General features: G+C 44.5%; 1 protein-coding gene across 1 annotated transcript in view; it reads left to right on the forward strand.

The window, feature by feature from the left end:
* The window catches only part of LOC126109762 (acetylcholine receptor subunit alpha-like), a 681,242-nt gene that overhangs the window by 597,473 nt on the left and 62,450 nt on the right, over window positions 1-21,319 (forward strand). Inside the window, exon 7 of the mRNA XM_049914813.1 lies at window positions 20,042-20,178. Within this exon, the coding sequence (XP_049770770.1) occupies window positions 20,042-20,178 (137 nt within the window). The remainder of the gene's footprint in view (window positions 1-20,041; window positions 20,179-21,319) is intronic.

A 21,319-nucleotide genomic window follows, 5' to 3' on the forward strand; every position in this document is an offset into this window, starting at 1 on the left:
CAAAGATGTATTGGTTACTATGGAAACAAACAACAGTTATTTACACACTCTGATTAGAGATACGTCCGCTTGTACTAAATCATAATGCTTTCGTAAGTAAGTCTTTGCGTATTGGTTCATGATTGCCACCATATTTTTTTTAGAGTAACTCCAATGTTACCTTTCAAGACATTACGTAAAAAGTAAACTTTGCCACATTGAACTATGATAAAACAATTCTTTGCTTTCTTTTTAAGGATTCGTCATTCATTTATTTATAGTATATCGCTGATTTGAGCGTGCGTGCTCTGCTTCTCATATGTCAGAACATTAAGCTTTCAAAGCTATCACGGAATAAGTCTCATGGTTGAAGGTAGAAACTTCAGAAGGACATCGGAGTAAATCCTACAAATAACACTGGAGAACAACAAAAAATGGTCTGGGGTGCCATTTCTCTTCATAGCAGTACTCCTTTGGTTGTCATGCTCACCAACCTTACAGAAAATGTCTATGTCGACGATATTCTACACCCTGGGCTTTTGACTGTGTGAATCTCAGCATTGTTTTAAGTAAATTAAAATATTATGGCATCACTGGTAGTGTTGCAAAGGGTGTCGTTACGTAGCACTTCAGCAGTAGGCAATCAGACATCATCTGACTGGGAAGAAATTACATGTGGTGTTCCTCAAGGTTCCATACTAGGTCCACTACTTTTTCTTGTGTATATATTAATGACCAGGCATCTGTTACATTACCAGACGCCAAGTTTGTCTTATTTGCAGGTGATACAAACATTGCAATAAATAGTAAATCAAAAATAAATTTAGAAAGGGCAGCTAATCAAATTTTTACTGACATTAATAAGTGGTTCATAGCCAGTTCACTGGCATTAAACTTTGAAAAGGCCCACTATATGCAGTTCAGAACTTCCAAGAGATTTCCTTCTAGTGTGTGTACAAAATATGATGACATGGAAATAGGAAAAGTTGAGAATGTAAAATTCTTGGGATTGATGATAAATTTAGTTGGACCGACATACTAACGAACTGCTAAAGCACCTAAAAAAAGTCTGTGTTTGCAATGTGAATGATGTCAGACATAGGACATATAAATATAAAATAACTGGCATATTTTGCTAATTTTCACTCCATTATTTCATACGGTATCATATTTTGGGGTATCTCCACAAACTGAGAAAAATATTTTAGAGTACAGAAGCGTATAATAAGAGTAATGTGTAGTGTAAATCCAAGAACATCATGTCGAAACCTATTCAAAGAATTGGCGATACTAACCACAGCTTCTCAGTACATTTATTCCTTAATTAAGTTTGTTGTAAATAATACATCTCTTTTTTCCAACTAATTGCTTAGTACACAGTATCAATACTAGGGATCAGAGCAATAGACATAAAGCTTACTCTTGCCCAGAAAGGAGTCCAGTATTCAGCAATGCATATTTTCAGTAAGTTACCAGCAACCATTAACAGTTTAGTTTCAGACAAGGCACAATTTAAACATAATTTAAAAGAATTTCTGGTGGCCAACTCCATCTATTCCATCCATGAATTTCTGAACAAGTGCAGTAGACCATTTTAATGAAAATTTATTATACTTTAATTTTTGACAATACTTGGTTGTAACAGCCAAGTAACTACCTTCTGTGTGAATGATGGATGTATGGAAAGCAGATCTAAGTATTAAACCTGTAAATATTAGAAGTTTAATTTTAATTCATGTACATAATTTTACTGATTATTGACAGAGGATCATTAAAATAAATGAAACTCAAGTTTTTCTTATTACTTTTTTGTAATGTGTTTATCTGATATGTTCCACACTCAGGAGGATCCCCTCTTTTGTGGGTCTATGCAATGAATACTTAATGTAATCTAATCTTCAGCAAGATAATGCCCACCCGCACATGGCGAGAGTTTCTACTGCTTATTTTCGTGTTTGGTAAACCCTTCCTTGGCCAACTAGGTTGACAGGTCTTTCCTCAACTGAGAACGTTTGGAGCGTTACGGGCAGGGCCCTCCAACCAGCTCGGAAGATCATCTGATGCACCTGTTGGACAGAATTAGGCACTTTATCCCTGTGGAAGACATCCAAGAACTCTGTTAACCAATACGAAACCGAATAACTGCTTGCATAATGGCCAAAGGAGGAACGACGAGTCGCTGACTTGCTGAGTTTAAGCTCCTTCACTTGAATGAATGATCGTATTTTTCTGAAATTCTAATCACTTGTTTGTTTGTAGAAGTACAGTACATCACATCCATCGATTTTCGTCCCATTTGGATAATTCCTTCTAGATACGTCGTTTTTTTTGTTTTTTTTTTTTTTTTTTTGCTTTAGAGTGTGACTTTACTTGCATAGCATATGTTGCTTAGTTCCCTGAAAAAAAGAGTGTATCACCCAGAAAGAAAAGAGGAAACGATATAAAATGTGACGGTTTGAGATGGTATGTGATGTGATTTTAGTAATTACATCAATATCTACATGGTTACTCTAAAGTTCACCCTTAGGTGCCTGGCAGTGGGTTCAACGAACCAGAATCATACTACTTCCCTACCATTACACTCTCGAATGGCGAGTGGGAAAAAGGAACACCTACATATTTCCGTTCGAGTTCTGATTTCTCTTACTTTATTATGATGATGATTTCTCCCTACTTAGGTGGGTGCCAACAAAATATTTTTCCATTCGGAAGGGAAATTTCGTAAACAGATGTCACCGCAAAGAAAACCGCCTTTGTTTAAGTGACTGCCACTCCAATTCACGTATCATAACAGTGACACTCTCACCCCTGTTGCGCGATAACACGAAACGATCTGCCCCTCTTTGCACCTTTTTGATGCCCTCCGTCAATCCTACCTGGTAAGGATCCCATACCGCGCAGCAATATTCCAGCAGAGGACGGACACGTTTACTGTAAATTACAGCGTCACCTGCAAACAATCTAAGGGGGGCTCATCAGATCATTTATGTAAATCAGGAAGAGCAGAGGGCCTATGACACTACCTTGCGTAACGCCAGATATCACTTCTGTTCTACTCCATAATTTACCGTCTATCTCTACGGACTGTGACCTCTCTGAGAGAAATCACGAAACCAGTCACACAACTGATACTGCATATCCACGCAATTCGATTAATAGTAGCTTGTGACGAACGGTATCAAAAGCCTTCTGGAAATCTAGGATTATGGAATCGATCTGAGATTCATTGTCGACACCACTCGTTACTTTATGGGAATAAAGAGCTAGCTGTGTTGCACAACAACGATATTTTCTGAATCGGTGTTGGTTAAGTATCAATAAGTCATTTTCTTCAAGGTGGTTCATAGTGTTCGAGTACAGTATATGCTCCAAAATCCTACTGCAAATTTGGTTCAGTGATATGGGTCTGTAATTCGATGTGAATTACAGAATCGACTCAAATTTACAGAGAAACTGGCGGAATGAACCCACTTAAGAGTGCGATGCTGCAGTCCCTCTAACCTGGCGGCAGGCAGTCATCGGGTTGGGAAGCGTGTCGTAAAGCCGTCTTGTCCTCTGCTGAGGCACTGAGAGGGAGTGGGCTGACACATGTTCGGTCGGAGACAGACCTGGGGATCTTGCTGGCCACAAGAATGCCTCAACATCATGCACACAGTTCATAGGTCCATCAGCCACTAGATGGCGAGCGTTGTCCTGTTGAAAAATGGCTCCAGAGTGCCGTAGCATATGAGGACGTAGGATCCCTTTGATGCACAGCTGTGCCCTCAGAGTTCCCTTAGCCTCCAGCAGCCGCGACCTGGAGGCGTATCTGATGGCTCGCCATACCGCGACATCAGGGGTGACAATGCTGTCCCTCTGCAAAACAGTGGGAGGATGGGACCTATGCCTCAGTTGGCACCATACTTGCTGACGATTGTCACCCAGCATAGAACGCAACTGAGATTCATCGCTGACACAATCCAACTCCTTTCATCAGCAGTCCACGCTTCGTGGTCACAGAACCGCACAAAACGCAGGCGTCTGTGTTGTGGTGTTAACGACAGCCTACATATGGAACATTAATTCCCTAGTCCGGGTGCCGATAGCCTCCAGGATGACACAGAAAGTTTCAGGGAGTCCGTTACTTGTTCTCGGATTGCAGGCACGGGTGTGAAGGGTTTTATGATGTGGTAGGTCACACTACACTGATCGTCCCCTGTGCTGGACAGGTGCATTCGATCGGAACATTGATGACGAGAATGTCTGCGCTTGCATTCCCACAGAGTCTAGCATCGGGTCACTGTCATATTCAAATACACTGCCACAAATTTAGATATTTCACCATTCGGCCATCCTACCAAATGGCAGGGCACAATGAGGCCTCTTTCAAGGTCTGGCAGGAGCTGATAACGCTGTCTCATATGAGTAGGCGGTACTTCCCTATTCTTCAGTAATCACTGAAAATCTCACGCCGCTCACACACTAACACAAAATATGGACATTATTAATGCTCCCTGCCTGCCGTTCTACCTGTTATAAAGAAATTACCACTAAAATCATTCACGTGTTTGGCGATGGTGTGTAAGTGTAGTTACACTGATATTCTACCAGATTTTCTGGGTGCTTACTATTTCTCTGTCAGGCAGTGTATTTGTACACTACTGGCCATTAAAACTGCTACACCAAGAAGAAATGCAGATGATAAACGGGTATTCATTGGACAAACATACACTCCTGGAAATGGAAAAAAGAACACATTGACACCGGTGTGTCAGACCCACCATACTTGCTCCGGACACTGCGAGAGGGCTGTACAAGCAATGATCACACGCACGGCACAGCGGACACACCAGGAACCGCGGTGATGGTCGTCGAATGGCGCTAGCTGCGCAGCATTTGTGCACCGCCGCCGTCAGTGTCAGCCAGTTTGCCGTGGCTTACGGAGCTCCATCGCAGTCTTTAACACTGGTAGCATGCCGCGACAGCGTGGACGTGAACCGTATGTGCAGTTGACGGACTTTGAGCGAGGGCGTATAGTGGGCATACGGGAGGCCGGGTGGACGTGCCGCCGAATTGCTCAACACGTGGGGCGTGAGGTCTCCACAGTACATCGATGTTGTCGCCAGTGGTCGGCGGAAGGTGCACGTGCCCGTCGACCTGGGACCGGACCGCAGCGACGCACGGATGCACGCCAAGACCGTAGGATCCTACGCAGTGCCGTAGGGGACCGCACCGCCACTTCCCAGCAAATTAGGGACACTGTTGCTCCTGGGGTATCGGCGAGGACCATTCGCAACCGTCTCCATGAAGCTGGGCTACGGTCCCGCACACCGTTAGGCCGTCTTCCGCTCACGCCCCAACATCGTGCAGCCCGCCTCCAGTGGTGTCGCGACAGGCGTGAATGGAGGGACGAATGGAAACGTGTCGTCTTCAGCGATGAGAGTCGCTTCTGCCTTGGTGCCAATGATGGTCGTATGCGTGTTTGGCGCCGTGCAGGTGAGCGCCACAATCAGGACTGAATACGACCGAGGCACACAGGGACAACACCCGGCATCATGGTGTGGGGAGCGATCTCCTACACTGGCCGTACACCACTGGTGATCGTCGAGGGGACACTGAATAGTGCACGGTACATCCAAACCGTCATCGAACCCATCGTTCTACCATTCCTAGACCGGCAAGGGAACTTGCTGTTCCAACAGGACAATGCACGTCCGCATGTATCCCGTGCCACCCAACGTGCTCTAGAAGGTGTAAGTCAACTACCCTGGCCAGCAAGATCTCCGGATCTGTCCCCCATTGAGCATGTTTGGGACTGGATGAAGCGTCGTCTCACGCGGTCTGCACGTCCAGCACGAACGCTGGTCCAACTGAGGCGCCAGGTGGAAATGGCATGGCAAGCCGTTCCACAGGACTACATCCAGCATCTCTACGATCGTCTCCATGGGAGAATAGCAGCCTGCATTGGTGCTAAAGGTGGATATACACTGTACTAGTGCCGACATTGTGCATGCTCTGTTGCCTGTGTCTATGTGCCTGTGGTTCTGTCAGTGTGATCATGTGATGTATCTGACCCCAGGAATGTGTCAATAAAGTTTCCCCTTCCCGGGACAATGAATTCACGGTGTTCTTATTTCAATTTCCAGGAGTGTATTATACTAGAACTGACATGTGATTACATTTTCACGCAATTTGGATGCACACATCCTGAGAAATCAGTACCCCGAACAACCACCTCTGGCCGTAATAAATGCCTTGATACGCCTGGGCATTGAGTCAAACAGAGCTTGGATGGCGTGTACAGGTACAGCTGCCCATGCAGCTTCAACACGATACCACAGTTCATCAAGAGTAGTGACTGGCCAGTTGCTCGGCCAGCATTGACCAAACAATTTCAATTGGTGAGAGATCTGGAGAATGTGCTGGCCAGGGTAGCAGTCGAACATTTTCTGTATACAGAAAGGTCCATACAGGACTTGCAACATGCGGTCGTGCATTATCCTGCTGAATTGTAGGGTTTCGCATGGATCGAATGAAGGGTAGAGCCAAGGGTCGTAACAGATCTGAAATGTAACGTCCACTGTTCAAAGCGCCGTCAATGCGAACAAGAGGTGACCGAGACGTGTAACCAATTGCACCCCATACCATCACGCCGGGTGATTCGCCAGTATGACGATGACGAATACACGCTTCCAAAGTGCGTTCACCGCGATGTCGCCAAACACGGATGCGACCATCATAATGCTGTAATCATAAACTGGATTCATCCGAAAAAATGACGTTTTGCCATTCGTGCACCCAGGTTCGTCGTTCCGTACACCATCGCAGGCGCTCCTGTCTGTGATGCAGCGTCAAGGGTAACCGCAGCACGGTCTCCGAGCTGATAGTCCGTGCTGCTGCAAACGTCGTCGAACTATTCGTGCAGATAGTTGTTGTCTTGCAAACGTCCCCATCTGTTGACTCAGGGATCGTGACGTGGCTGCACGATCCGTTACAGCCATGCGGATAAGATGCCTGTCATCTCGACTGCTAGTGATACGAGGCCGTTGGGATCCAGCACGGCGTTCCGTATTACTCTCCTGAACCCACCGATTCCATATTCTGCTAACAGTCATTGGATCTCGACCAATGCGAGCAGCAATGTCGCTATACGATAAACCGTAATCGCGATAGGCTACAATCCGACCTTTATCAAAGTCGGAAACGTGATGGTACGCATTTCTCCTCCTTGCACGAGGCATAATAACAACGCTTCACCAGGCAACGCTGGTCAACTGCTGTTTGTGTATGAGAAATCGGTTGGGAACTTTCCTCATGTCAGTACGTTGTACGTGTCGCCACCGTCGCCAACCTTGTGTGAATGCTCTGAAAAACAAATCATTTGCATATCACAGCATCTTCTTCGTGTCGGTTAAATTTCGCGTCTGTACCGCGTCATCTTCGTGGTGTAGGAATTTTCATGGCCAGTAGTGTATATAGCACCACCGGCGACTTTAACGTTTCTTTAAAATTTACACAAAATCCAATAACGTTTCTACCTTATCCGATGCCAGCACTTCTAAAACACAAAATTGTACTGTTTATATAGGGTGGGTCTGGAGACTTTTTGTTTGCTGTCCTATGTTCCCATGCAAGGGTGAGTTTTAGCTGCAAATTGCTTTGAGATAGGTTCCATGAATATAAATGAACTATATGCATTCCTTAGAGCGTCATGTGATTTGCTTTTTTTTCGGAAAGGATATTGTTCAATATACAGATAGGCGCACGTGTTTGAGGTCGCCAGAGCGGGATGAGACAGTGCAGTGTAACTGCGGGGTAACTGATTTAAATCCCTGTAGTGAAACAAATTCGGCTAATCGAGGGAGGAGAGTTGCTTTATAGCGCCGAAACTGTCTCAGATACTAAACGTCTCCGTCTTCGTAGCTGAGTGGTTGGTGCGCCTGCCTGTCATGGGAGGAGGACCCGGGTTCAAGTCCCGGTACCGTGGCAGCTTTTCCTCGGTGGGAGGACTGGGACAGGGTGTACATAGTGTCATGCCATCATGCCAACTAAGGCGCTACTCGAGGAAGAAGTAGCTGCTCCGAGGTCTGAAAACCTGGCAGTGGCCGGTGGAGGGGGGCGGGGGGGGGGGGGGAGGAGGAGGAGCAGTGTGCTGACCACATTCCCCTCCAGTATCATATAGGAATGATGTCACATGGCAAAGAGTGCTTCGATCCTGCATGCACGTACCGAATCTCTCTATGGAGACCTTCACCGCACATGTACATGGTGGTCCATTGATTGTGACCGGGACAAATATCTCACGAAATAAGCATCAAACGGAAAAACTACAAAGAACGAAACTCGTCTAGCTTGAAGGGAGAAACCAGATGGCGCTATGGTTGGCCCGCTAGATGGCGCTGCCATAGGTCAAACGGATCAGCTGCGTTTTTTTTTAAAATGGGAACCCCCATTTTTATTACATATTCGTGTAGTACGTCAGGAAATATGAATCTTATAGTTGGACCGCTTTTTTCGCTTTCTGATAGATGGCTCTATAATAATCACAAATGTATAAATACGTGGTATCACGTAACATTCCTCCAGTGAGTACGGTATTTGCTTCGTGATACGTTACCCGTGTTAAAATGGACCGTTTACCAATTGCGGAGAAGGTCGATATCGTGTTGATGTATGGCTATTGTGATCAAAATGCCCAACGGGCGAGTGCTATGTATGCTGCTCGGTATCCTGGACGACATCATCCAAGTATCCGGACCGATCGCCGGATAGTTACGTTATTTAAGGAAACAGAAAGTGTTCAGCCACATGTGAAACGTCAACCACGACCTGCAACAAATGATGATGCCCAAGTAGGTGTTTCAGCTGCTGTCGCGGCTAATCCGCACATCAGTTGCAGACAAATTGCGCGACAATCGTGAATCTCAAAAACGTCGGTGTTGGCAATGCTACATCAACATCGATTGCACCCGTACCATATTTCTATGCACCAGGAATTGCATGGCGACGACTTTGAACGTCGTGTACAGTTCTGCCACTGGGCACAAGAGAAATTACGGGACGATGACAGAGTTTTTGCACTCGTTCTATTTAGCGACGAAATGTCATTCACCAACAGCAGTAACGTAAACCGGCATAATATGCACAATTGGGCAACGGAAAATTCACGATGGTTGCGAGAAGTGGAACATCAGCGACCTTGGCGGTTAATGTATGGTGCGGCATTATGCGAGGAAGTATAATTGGCCCCCATTTTATCGATGGCAATCCAAATGGTGCAATGTATGCTGATTTCCTACGTAATGTTCTACCGATGTTACTACAAGATGTTTTACTGCATCACAGAATGGCGATGTACTTCGAACATGATGGATGTCCGGCACATAGCTCGAGGGTGGTTGAAGCGGTAACGAACAGCATATTTCGTGACAGGTGGATTGGTCGTCGAAGCACCATACCGTGGCCCGCACGTTCACCGCATCTGACGTCCCCGTATTACTTTCTGTGTGGAAAGTTGAAGGATATTTGCTATCATGATCCATCGACAATGCGCTGACGCATGTTGTCAATGCATGTGCCAACATTACGGAAGGTGACCTACTCGCTGTTGAGAGGAATGTCGTTACACGTTGACAGACATCCTTTTGAGCATTTATTGCATTAATGTCGTATTTACAGGTGATCGCGCTGTAACAGCATGCGTTCTCAGAAATGATAAGTTCACAAAGGTACATGTATCACATTGGAACAACCGAAATAAAATGTTCAAAGGTACCTACGTTCTGTATTTTAATTTTAAAAAACCTACCTATTACCAGCTGTTCGTCTAAAATTGTGAGCCACATGTTTGTGACTACTACAGCGCCATCTATCACAAAGCGAAAAAAGTGGTCCAACTGAGACTTTCATGTTTCTTTACGTACTAAACGAATATGTAATAAAAAACGGGGTTCATATTTTAAAAAACGCAATTGATATCCGTTAGACCTATGGCAGCGCCATCTAGCGGGCCAACCATAGCGCCATCTGGTTTCCCCCTTCAAGCCAGATAAGTTTCGTTCTTTGTAGGTTTTTCGTTTGACTCTTATTTCGTGAGACATTTGGCCCGGTCACTATCAATTGACCACCCTGAATAAGACACTTTTCGCTCGATTCATCGGGTGGGTGATGTATGAAGGTCGTCATGCAACATTGTGCTTTTCGAGGAGAATCAGAATCGTAACTATACAAGGAGAGTGAAAATAACGACCCACCCGGAAAGAGAGAGCAGCATGGGTTTCGAAAACTGGTGACGCGAATCCCAACTTTTGGTCCTGACATAGGTATTCCAAGGGACCTCCGTAATAAAATTGGCCATATATATTATATAGGCTTCAGCAGCCAAATTAAGTCGATATAAAAGTTTGAGTATTGTACCGCGTCATATTGTAAAATACGGTACTGGACAAACCAACGTTTTCGCCACGGCTACAGCGTCGCCGAAACGTTGGTTTACCCAGCATAGTTTTTTACATTATGACGCTCTACGATACTCAAAAAACTTTTATGTCGAATGGCCAGAAAATTATTTCCTGCACGTCCTTACAAAAATGATTACTACGAAAAATTTATCATTCGAAAACTACCTGCAACGAGATAGCCTCCAGAACAGTTCAACCAGAATTGCAACTTATAGCTGTCCTTCTTCTTGCATGGACAAGGGGCTTCACCTGATGATACATATGAGAAATATTACCGTTACAGCTATATCTTGAGAATGTCTTTATTTTATCACACAACTAGTTTCGACGACACATTACCGCCATCCTCAGGCCCTGCTTACCAAGGAGCAATAACTCAACGCCAATATTCGAAAACTAAACAACTATACAACAAGGAACACACAAAATTATGGTTCTCTAACGTGGTAGTTCAAGTACACATCTACATCTACATGGATGCAATGCAAATCACATTTAAGTGCCTGGCAGAGAGTTCATCGAACCATCTTCACAATTCTGTATTATTTCAATCTGGTATAGCGCACGGAAAGAACGAACACCTATATCTTTCCGTATGAGCTCTGATTTCCCTTATTTTATCACGATAATCATTTCTCCCTGTGTAGGTCGGTGTCAAAAAATATTATCGCATTCAGAGGAGAAAGTTGGTGATTGGAATTTCGTGAGAAGATTCCGCCGCAACGAAAAAGCCTTTGTCCACCCCAAATCCTGTATCATCTCAGTGACACGCTCTCCCTTATTTCGCGATAATACAAAACGTGCTGCCCTTCTTTGAACTTTTTCGATGTACTCCGTCTGTCCTATCTGGTAAGGATCCCACATCGCGCAGAAGTATTCTAAACAATAACGGACAAGCGTAGTTCAGTCAGTCTCCTTGGTACATCTGTTACATTTTCTAAGTGTCCTGCCAATAAAACGCAGTCTTTGGTTAGCCTACCCCTCAACATTTTCTATGTGTTCCTTCCAATTTAAGTTGTTCGTAACTGTAATTACTAGGTATTTGGTTGAATTTACCGCCTTTAGATTTGGCATATTTACCGTGTAACCGAAGTTTAACGGATTCCTTTTAGCACTCATGTGGATGACCTCACACTTTTCGTTATTTAGGGTCAACTGCCAATTTTCGCACCATACAGATATCTTTTCCAAATGATTTTGCAATTTTTTTGCTCTTCTGATGACTTTGTTAGTCGATAAATGACAGCGTCATCTGCAAACAGCCTAAGACGGCTGCTCAGATTGTCTCCAAAATCGTTTATATAGATAACGAACAGCAAAGGGCCTGTAGCATTACCTTGGCGAACGGCAGAAATCACTTCTCTTTTACTCGATGACTTTTTGTCAATTACTACGGACTGTGAACTCTCTGACAGGAATTCACGAATCCAGTCACATAACTGAGACGATATTCCATAAGCACGCAATTTCACTACAAGCCACTTGTGTGGTACAGAGTCCGGAAATCCAGAAATACGGAATCAATCTGAAATCCCCTGTCAGTAGCATTCAACACTTCATGCGAGTAAAGAGCTAGATGTGTTTCACAAGAACGATGTTTTCTAAATCCGTGTTGACCGTTTGTCAGTACACCGTTTTCTTCGCAGTAATTCATAATGTTCGAACAGTATCGGTTCCAAAATCCTTCTGCATATCGACGTCAATTATATGGGCCTGTAATTTACTCCTACTACCTTTCTTGGTTATCGGTGTGACCTGTGCAACTTTCCAGTCTTTGGGTACGGATCTTTCATCGAGCAAACGGTTGTCGATGATTCTTACGTATGGAGCTATTGCATTAGCATACTCTGAAAGGAACCTAATTGGTATACAATCTGGACCAGAAGACTTGCTTTTATTAAGTGATTTAAGTTGCTTCACTACTCCGACAATGTTTACTTCTACGTTACTCATGTTGACAGTTGCTCTTGATTCGAATTCTGGAATATTTACTTCGTCTTCTTTTGTGAAGCCATTTCGGAAGACTGTGTTTAGTAACTCTACTTTGGCAGCACTATCTTCGATAGTATCTCCATTGTTATCACGCAGAGAAGGCATCGATTGTGTTTTGCCGCCAGCATACTTCACATACGACCAGAATCTGTTTGGATTTTCTGCCGGGTTTCGAGACAAAATTTCGTTGTGGAAACTGTTATAACCATCTCCCATTAAAGTCAGCGCCAAATTTCGAGCTTCTGTTAAAGGTCGCCAATCTTGAGGATTTTGCCTCCGTTTAAATTTTGCATGTTTTATTCGTTGTTTCTGCAACAGTTTTCGGACCCCTTTTGTTTACCAAGGACGATCGGCTCCGTCTTTTGTTAATTTATTTGGTATAAATCTCTCAATTGCTGCCGATTCCGTTTCTTTGAATTCAAACCACATCTGGTCTGCACTTATATTGTTCATTTGCAAGAAGTGGAGGATTTTGGGGTTACAATATTCCATCTCGCTATTACAACCCTGTGTTCACTAATCGCTGTATCTGTTTTGATGCCCGTTATTAACTCAGGTTTATTTGTTGCTAAGAGGTCAAGTGTGTTTTCACAACCGTTTACTATTCGCGTGGGCTCGTGAACTAACTGCTCGAAATAATTTCAGAGAATGCGTTTAAAACAACTTCGGAATTAAACATGTGTTTTCGCCAACATATCGAGGGTAAATTAAAGTCTCACCGTTAGGTTAGGTTTCGGTTGAGCTTATATCCGGCTTTAGCCAGCTTTCAGTGCCTATAACGATTTGAGCATCAGTGCTTTCTATTAGCGCTTGTAGCTCTGGTACTTTCCCAACACAGCTACGACAGTTTACAACTGTTACACCGATGGTCCCCGTATCTACGTTCTTCCTGTGTTCGGCCTGCACCCTATGTGGCTAAAGCCCTTTTTGTGTTTTCCCGAGACCCTCTAACCTAAAAAACCGCCCAGTCCACACCACACAGCCCTTGCTACCGGTGTAGCCGCTTCCTGCGTATAGTGGACACCTGACCTATTCAGCAGAACCCAAAACCCAACCACCCTTTGGCGCAAGTCGAGGAATCTGCAGCCTAAACGGTCGCAGAACCGCCTGGAAAGTATCCCATTCGGCTCTGTACCAGAGGTCCGCAATCGGTCCTTTCGACTATGCTACAATTGGTCAGCTCTGCTTTCATCTCGCAAGCAAGACTGGCAGCCTTCACCATTTCTGATAGCCGCTGAAAAGTGAGACACATCATTGGTACCGACGTGAGCAACCACCTGCAGTTGGCTGCACCCTGTGCTCTTCATGGCATCCGTAAGTAACGGTTCCACGTCTGGAATTAAACCACCTGGTATGCACTCGGAGTGCACACTAGTTTTCTTTCCTTTCTTGAAAGCCATGTCCCTAAGGAGCCCTATAATGCGCCTAACTATCAATAATCCCACCCTCTGTGATTGTCCATATCTTAACAGGCTGAGATGTTTCCTGAGCTCCCAACTATCAATAACCCCACATTCTACGATTGTCCAGATATTACAGGCTGAGATGTTCCCTCTAAACAGGACAGGACAGGCGTTCAATGAATTCGAAAGTAAAGTTCTATAAGCTGACTTGGCAGAAAATCCTAAGAAATTTTGGTCTTACGTCAGAGCGGTTCGTGGATCAAAACAAAATGTCCAGACACTCTGTGACCAAAATGGTACTGAAACAGAGGATGATAGATTAAAGGCCGAAATACTAAATGCCTTTTTCTAAAGCTGTTTCACAGAGGAAGACAGCACTGTAGTTCCTTGTCTAAATTGTTCCACAGACGACAAAATACTAGATATCGATATAGATGGCAGTGGGATAGATAGGGTTGATAGAAGAGATAGAGAAGATCCAACGGAGAGCAGCGCGCTTCGTTACAGGATCATTTAGTAATCGAAAAAGCGTTACAGAGATGATAGATAAACTCCAGTGGAAAACACTGCAAGAGAGACGCTGAGTATCTCAGTACGTGCTTTTGTTGAAGTTTCGAGAACATACTTCACCGAGGAGTCAAGCAGTATATTGCTCCCTCCTACGTCTATCGCGCAAAGAGACCATGAGGATAAAATCAGAGAGATCAGAACCCACACAGGGGCATACCGACAATCTTTCATTCCACGAGCAATAAGAGACTGGATTCGAAGGGAGAACCGATAGAGGTACTCAAGGTACCCTCCGCCACACACCGTCAGGTGGCTTGCGCGGTACGGATGTAGATGTAGACAGCATCTGGCTCAGCGACAGCCACAGACAGCACCTGGAACCTGTTTGTCCGACTAACCGGGCAGGCCTCACGTGCGGCCTCCTGGGAAGTCTTTCGCCACCTGCTACGCGCCAAGGCTACCTCCCACTCGACTGCAGGTGAGGGTTCAATCTCAGTGTGAGCAGTAACTGGGCTGGCCACTGGTGAGACTCTATTGGAGTACTGGGACATACTGGACATCCGTTGGATCCCAATGGCAGGCCCACAACAGTGGTGCCCATCCACTGCAGCTTCAACCTGTGTAACTGAAGTCATCACAGCCTGGAGCTGAGAGCGAAGTGTCGCTATCTGCACACAATAATCACAGCCCCTGTCCACACTAAAGAGGGTGGTAAACTAAACTATTCAGATAAAAGGACTGTCAGCAAGTGCTGTGGAACTTTACTGTAGACACAGACGAAAACGCAGGTGCTCTGTCTAATAAATTAAATTAATATACAGAGATTCAGAGATACCGAGGCATTCAGGTGAGATAATTCGCCATTGATTAGGGACTCGTAATATGCCACAAAATCGGTTTGCTTTCCGACGCAAACGAAGATGCGAGAACTGTGTGTATTAGATAGTAAATTAACATGCAGAATCAAGAAAGTATTCTATTAAAGCACACAGATGATATTACAAAATTCGCTCCTGGTTAAGAACTCGTAAAAGTCACAAAATCAGTGATGCGGCGTCTGTCTCGGCCGTGCTGCTGCTGATTGTTGGTTTATAGTTGCTTAGTTTTCAAGCATTGGCGTTGTGATACTGTTCTTTAGTAAACGGGACCTGAGGATGGCGGTAATGTGCCACCGAAACTAGTTGCGTGATAGAATAAAGACATTCTCAAGATACAGCTGTGCTGGTACTTTTCCTCATATAATTGTAATTACTATCACCTGTACAGTTAGTCGTTAAAAGATCGCCATATCGCAACTATATATAAGAAGAAGGCTTGTAGCTTTATCCTGATATATCAGTTGAACCCTGCAGGTCAATCTGTACATATTCAGTTCCGCCAGTGGTTTGTGCATTAAATGATATCAGGACCTTCGATCTTCAGTTGGCGAGTTGCTGTATAATGCTGGTGAACGGAGCACGTCATTATTAACGCAACTCAGCCAAACAAGGTCAAGACAGCTTACGACCGATGAACGAGAAGGTTTGGCCGTCTTTAGCAATCCATGTGTCCAGAAAAGCTCCATTCAAGAATTTATAAACAAGTAACCCCCTGTATGATGGTGCATGCACCAACCTGTTGGAACAACGACCCCTGCTTGAAGTTACTCTTAGTGAGGTGCAACATAAAGTTCCAAAGTATCCACATAGAAAGTACATGAGTTAAGCCACCATTCGCAACAAGCCGCGTACATGGTTGTACGAAGGTAATCCCAAAAGTAAGGTCTCCTATTTTTTATAAGTACATAGACCTATTCATTTCTAAAATCGTTTACATCAGTTTACAGTTGGAAAATTTAGCTATTTTTCGATATAATCACCACTTCTGTCGATGCATTTTTGTAGACGCTGTGGCAGTTTTTGTATGCCCATGTCATACCAGCCCGCCGCCATGCTGTTCAGAAAGTTATGAACCTCTTCTTTCACCTCGTCGGCGGAGCTGAATCGTTTTCCGGCCAAATGTTCTTTTAGCCTAGGGAACAGGTGATAGTCACTGGGCGCCAAGTCAGGCCTATAGGGTGGGTGGGTGATTATGTTCCACTGAAACTGATGCAGGAGAGCAATGAATTGCCGAGCAATGTGTGGGCGAGCGTTGTTACTGAAAATTTGTAAGCCCTTGCTCTACATTCCTCTTCTCCAGTTCTGAATTGCCCGCTTGAGTATTTTCAGAGTCTCACAGCACCTGTCAGCGTTAATTGTGGTCCCAGTGGGCATAAAGTCGACCAACAATACCCCTTTCCGATCCTAAAAAACTGTTGTCATGACTTTACCGGCAGACTGTGTCTGTTTGAATTTCCGCGGCTTTGGCGAAGAAGGATGCCGCCACTGGCGTGATTGTTGCTTGGTCTCAGGTGTAAAGTGGTATGCCCAGGTTTCGTCACCTGTGACAGTTGAGTCCAGGAAGTTGTCCTGTTCGGCTGCAACGCGGTGAAGAAATTTGCGGGAAGCATCAAGTCGTTGCCGCATGTGGTCCTCAGTCAGCATGCGTGGCACCCATCTTGCGCACACCTTCCGGTAGTTCAATGTTTCCGTTACAATTCTGTGAGCGGTGCTTCGGGAAACCTCAGGAACCAACGTGCAGAGGTCATCCAGGGTGGTCCGCCGCTCTTCACGCATGCTTTGCTCAACCTTCAACACTGTCTCCTCAGAAATTGACGGTCTCCCGCTCCTTTGTTCGTCGTGAATTTCGGACCGACCGGCTGCAAACTCTCTACACCACTTACGAACATTTTTGACATCCATGCACGACTCACCATACCCTTCCGTCAGTTGGCGACGGATATCAATCGGCGCAGTGCCCTTTGCGTTCAAAAACCGAATAACTGTGCGCCGTTCGCACTTGGCGGTAACATCCAACGGGAGCTCCATTCTCGACGACTGCCAAGCCAAGATTGAGCTCCTCAGCGCGGCGTGCGCATGTTTACACACAGCGCGTGAAGCACTCTCCATAACAGTGTGACCAACTGCCACACAAACAGAGTTCTGTAGTTATAAAAAAAGAGGAGACCTCACTTTTGGGATTATCCTCGTAGCGTAGTTCTTTAGATAAAATTTTCTGTTAGCAAGGAATAACTTTGAGCTCACCATGCACATAAATATTTTTTTATGAAAGGATCACTGTCTTCCATAAGGCAAAACACCTGAAGTGTAAAAGTTGAAAGTGTTGTTAATAAAACTTCTCTATTTGAACTAGACTGAACTGCATGTGACTGCTTTAGTCTTTAATAAAACTTGCATCTGACTGCGTATTTAACTGAACTGAACTTTATCTGACTGCATGAAAATATTGTTGGAAAATTAATACTCAAAATACACATCTGACTGCATGAAAGTTTAGTGGTAAAAGTAAATGAAAGTCACCAACCTGCATCTGACTGCGGCTGTGGACTTGACTCGTGCACTCGTTCCTGTTTAGCCGATAATAAAACATATATTCAACTCAGCCGTAGTGCAATGGCATAAAATTGTCATTCTAGATACCTTTACTCATTTTGGCCCTGTTCGTTACTTAATAAAAATTCTGTCTTGAATAATTTGCCAACTGTGCAGTGGCATATAGATTATTTTACTCTGATATCTGAAATTATTATGTTTACTCATGGGAACTTTACTTTAATGTACCTTTTGGTTCAATGCAAGCACAGGATGCGGAGAACGACATAAGGTGTGAGATGAAACTCTAATTTTATCTAAAAAATATTTATTGTTCAAACTTTTAAGGCACATGTGAAAACTAAAAAAAACTTCTATAGCATGGATTTACGAGAAAGTTTCACAAAACGCTTATTGCATCAACAATGAGATTTCCATCTAGCTTTTACACATTATTTAACCAAAGAAAACCTATTTTATTAATTATTCTTTCTAGTTTCCCCAGGTATGTGCCGAGTTTCGCTCAATATATAGCATATTATGTGCGTAGCGCCAATTCTTACTTTGATGCTGTCACGACCCGGCTGCCTCCTGCAGGCATCTAGCTCCGACTCGAAACACGTCTGCTGTCTCTGTGCATCTCCTCACCACTACTCAAACTTTTACTGCGTGCACCTAGCTCTGTTAGCTGTCAAAGATCTTATTACTCGAAGATGTACTACTCGTCCAACCTTGCGGTTGGGAACTATCGACATTTTTCACTGGCTCTATCCTGATCGAATCTCAGCACATACCTTTCAACGCGGCCGTCAGCTGCCGAACCACGTGCAGGTGCCAGTTCGGGTCCCGCAAGGATGAGGCGGCGGCATCCCTTTAACACTTGGCACCCGAGAAATGTCGAAATACGTGTTCATCTAGGCACTCAGTCCCTTCCCAGAATTCGTAAACAACTGCAGAAATAGTTGACTGTCGCTTTTGTAGGAGCTTTCGCAATCTCTCAGCTTGCCTGCATGGAAATTCCTGACCTAACAAGATGTGTTTACGAAAATAGCCCAGAGTAACACCGAATGCATTCTTCCTGATGGTCCTAACGGGTACCACGTGTTCCCTTCCTGGAGATGGTGACGTCCTGCTGTCAACATACATCTCAGAAACAGTAAACGGTCTCACCGCTAAAAGCCCTCATCACGTGTGTGCACACTCGCGAAAACACCGTTAATCACAAAAGCATTCTTGTTCTTTGGAAAGAGAGCACTGTCTAAGCACAGACGGGATTACACTCGTAGTTCTGTAACACAATTTTTTGCTAGCCAGGAATAACTTTGAGCTCACCCTCCACATAAATACTTTTTATGAAAGGGTCACTGTCTTGAAAGGAGGATATAAGATGAACATCAACAAAAGCAAGACGAGGATAATGCAATGTAGTCGAATTAAGTCGAGTGATGCTGAGGGAATTAGATTAGGAAATGAGACACTTAAAGTAGTAAAGGAGTTTTGCTATTTGGGGAGCAAAAAACTGATGATGGTCGAAGTAGAGACGATATAAAATGTAGACTGGCAATGGCAACGATAGAGAAATTTCTTAACATCGAGTATAGATTTAAGTGTCAGGAAGTCGATTCTGAAAGTATTTGTATGGAGTGTAGCCATGTATGGAAGTGAAACATGGACGACAAATAGTTTGGACAAGAAGAGACTAGAACCTTCGAAATGAGGTGCTACAGAAGAATGCGGAAGATTAGATGGGTACATCACATAACTAACGAGGAGGTGCTGAATAGAATTGGGGAACAGAGGAGTTTGTGGCACAACTTGACTAGAGGAAGGGATCGGTTGGTAGGACACGTTCTGAGGCATCAAGGGATCACCAATTTAGCGTTGGAGGGCAACGTGGAGGGTCAAAATCGTAGAGGGAGATAAATCCACTAAGCAGATTCAGAAGGATGTAGGTTGCAGTAAGTACTGGGAGATGAAGAAGCTTGCACAGGACAGAGTAGCATGGAGAGCTGCACCAAACCAGTCTCAGGACTGAAGGCCACCACAACAACAACAACACTGTCTTTCCAAAAGGCAATACACCTTAAGCGTAAAAGTTAATGTTTTTTTATTGTCGGTTTTCTGATTACGGTGTCAAATATTGTATTTGTATACAAGCCATGTTTGGAAAACATTACGTTTTGTGATCTGAATATTAATCCTCATTCTGCACATGGTGTCTGTTTTGGAGCCAAATACCTTTGGCTTCGAACAGTCCCTTCTCGCGTCCCGCTGGGTTGTTGTTGACAAGTGTGATGATGCGCCGCAGGTGACGCTGTCCATCTCGATCCTGATTAGCCTGCACGTGTTCTTCCTGCTGGTGGTCGAGATCATCCCGCCCACGTCGCTGGTGGTGCCGCTACTCGGCAAGTACCTCATCTTCGCCATGATCCTCGTCTCCATCAGGTGGGTACGCCGCGCGCGCTTGCTTTCTTTGCCCGACTGTTTGGGCGCACCGATCCCAGGTACGAGGGTCACTCCAAAAGAAATGCACATTATTTTTGTAAAAATACAGTTTTCATTCTGCATGTGTGAAAGTTTTAAAGTGTGTAGATACATCCTTCCCGCTTGTTTTCAAACTTAGTTCAAACTTTTCCCGTGAGTGGCGCCGTCACAGCACATCTTCAAGATGGCTGCTACACTTGACGTTCGTCAGAAGCATCGTGCTGTCATAGAATTCCTGTGCTGTGAAAACGAGACTGTGGGAACATCCACATGAGGTTGAAAAAGGTATATGGAGATGCTGCTGTCAATCGCGGTACAGTTAGTCGGTGGGCAAGCAGGTTACGTGACAAAAGAGGGAACGGCAGTATTGAGGAATGTCCTCGCAGAGGCAGGCCTCGTACTGCATACACTCCGGACAATGTGCAGAGAGTTTACGAACTGGTGACTGCTGACAAACGCATCACAGTGAACGAATTGTCACGCAACGTTGGGATAGGGGAAGCAAGTGTTTGCAGAATACTGAAAGTGTTGGCGTTACAAAAGGTTTGTGCCAGGTGGGTTCCCAGGATATTGACAGTGGCTCACAAAGAAACAAGAAAAACGGTATGCAGCGAACTTTTGGAACAGTACGATAATGGTGGAGATGAATTTCTTCGAAGAATTGTGACAGATTATGAAACATGGCTCCATCACTTTTCACCAGAGACAATGGAATGCCATCATGCAAATTCATCCAAGAAAAAAAAATTCAAAACCACACCCTCTGCAGGAAAAGTTATGGCTACAGTGTTTTTCGATTCTGAAGGACTCTTGTTTGCGGACATCATGCCAAGTGGAACCACCATAAATTCTGATGCATATGTGAAGACAATGACGAAACTCCAAGCTCGAAGCTCGACTGAGTCGAGTTCGACCACATCGGCAAAAGCAGGATGGTTTACTGTTTCACGACAATGCACGGCCACATGTCAGTCAAAAAACCACGGAATCGATCACAAAACTCGGATGGACAACACTGAAACACCCGCCTTACAGTCCTGACCTGGCTCCATGTGAGTATCATCTCTCTGGGAAATTGAAAGACTCTCTTCGTGGAACAAGG

This window comes from Schistocerca cancellata, chromosome 12 (genome assembly GCF_023864275.1).
Source record: "Schistocerca cancellata isolate TAMUIC-IGC-003103 chromosome 12, iqSchCanc2.1, whole genome shotgun sequence".
In the NCBI taxonomy this organism is placed as follows: Eukaryota; Metazoa; Arthropoda; class Insecta; order Orthoptera; family Acrididae; genus Schistocerca; species Schistocerca cancellata.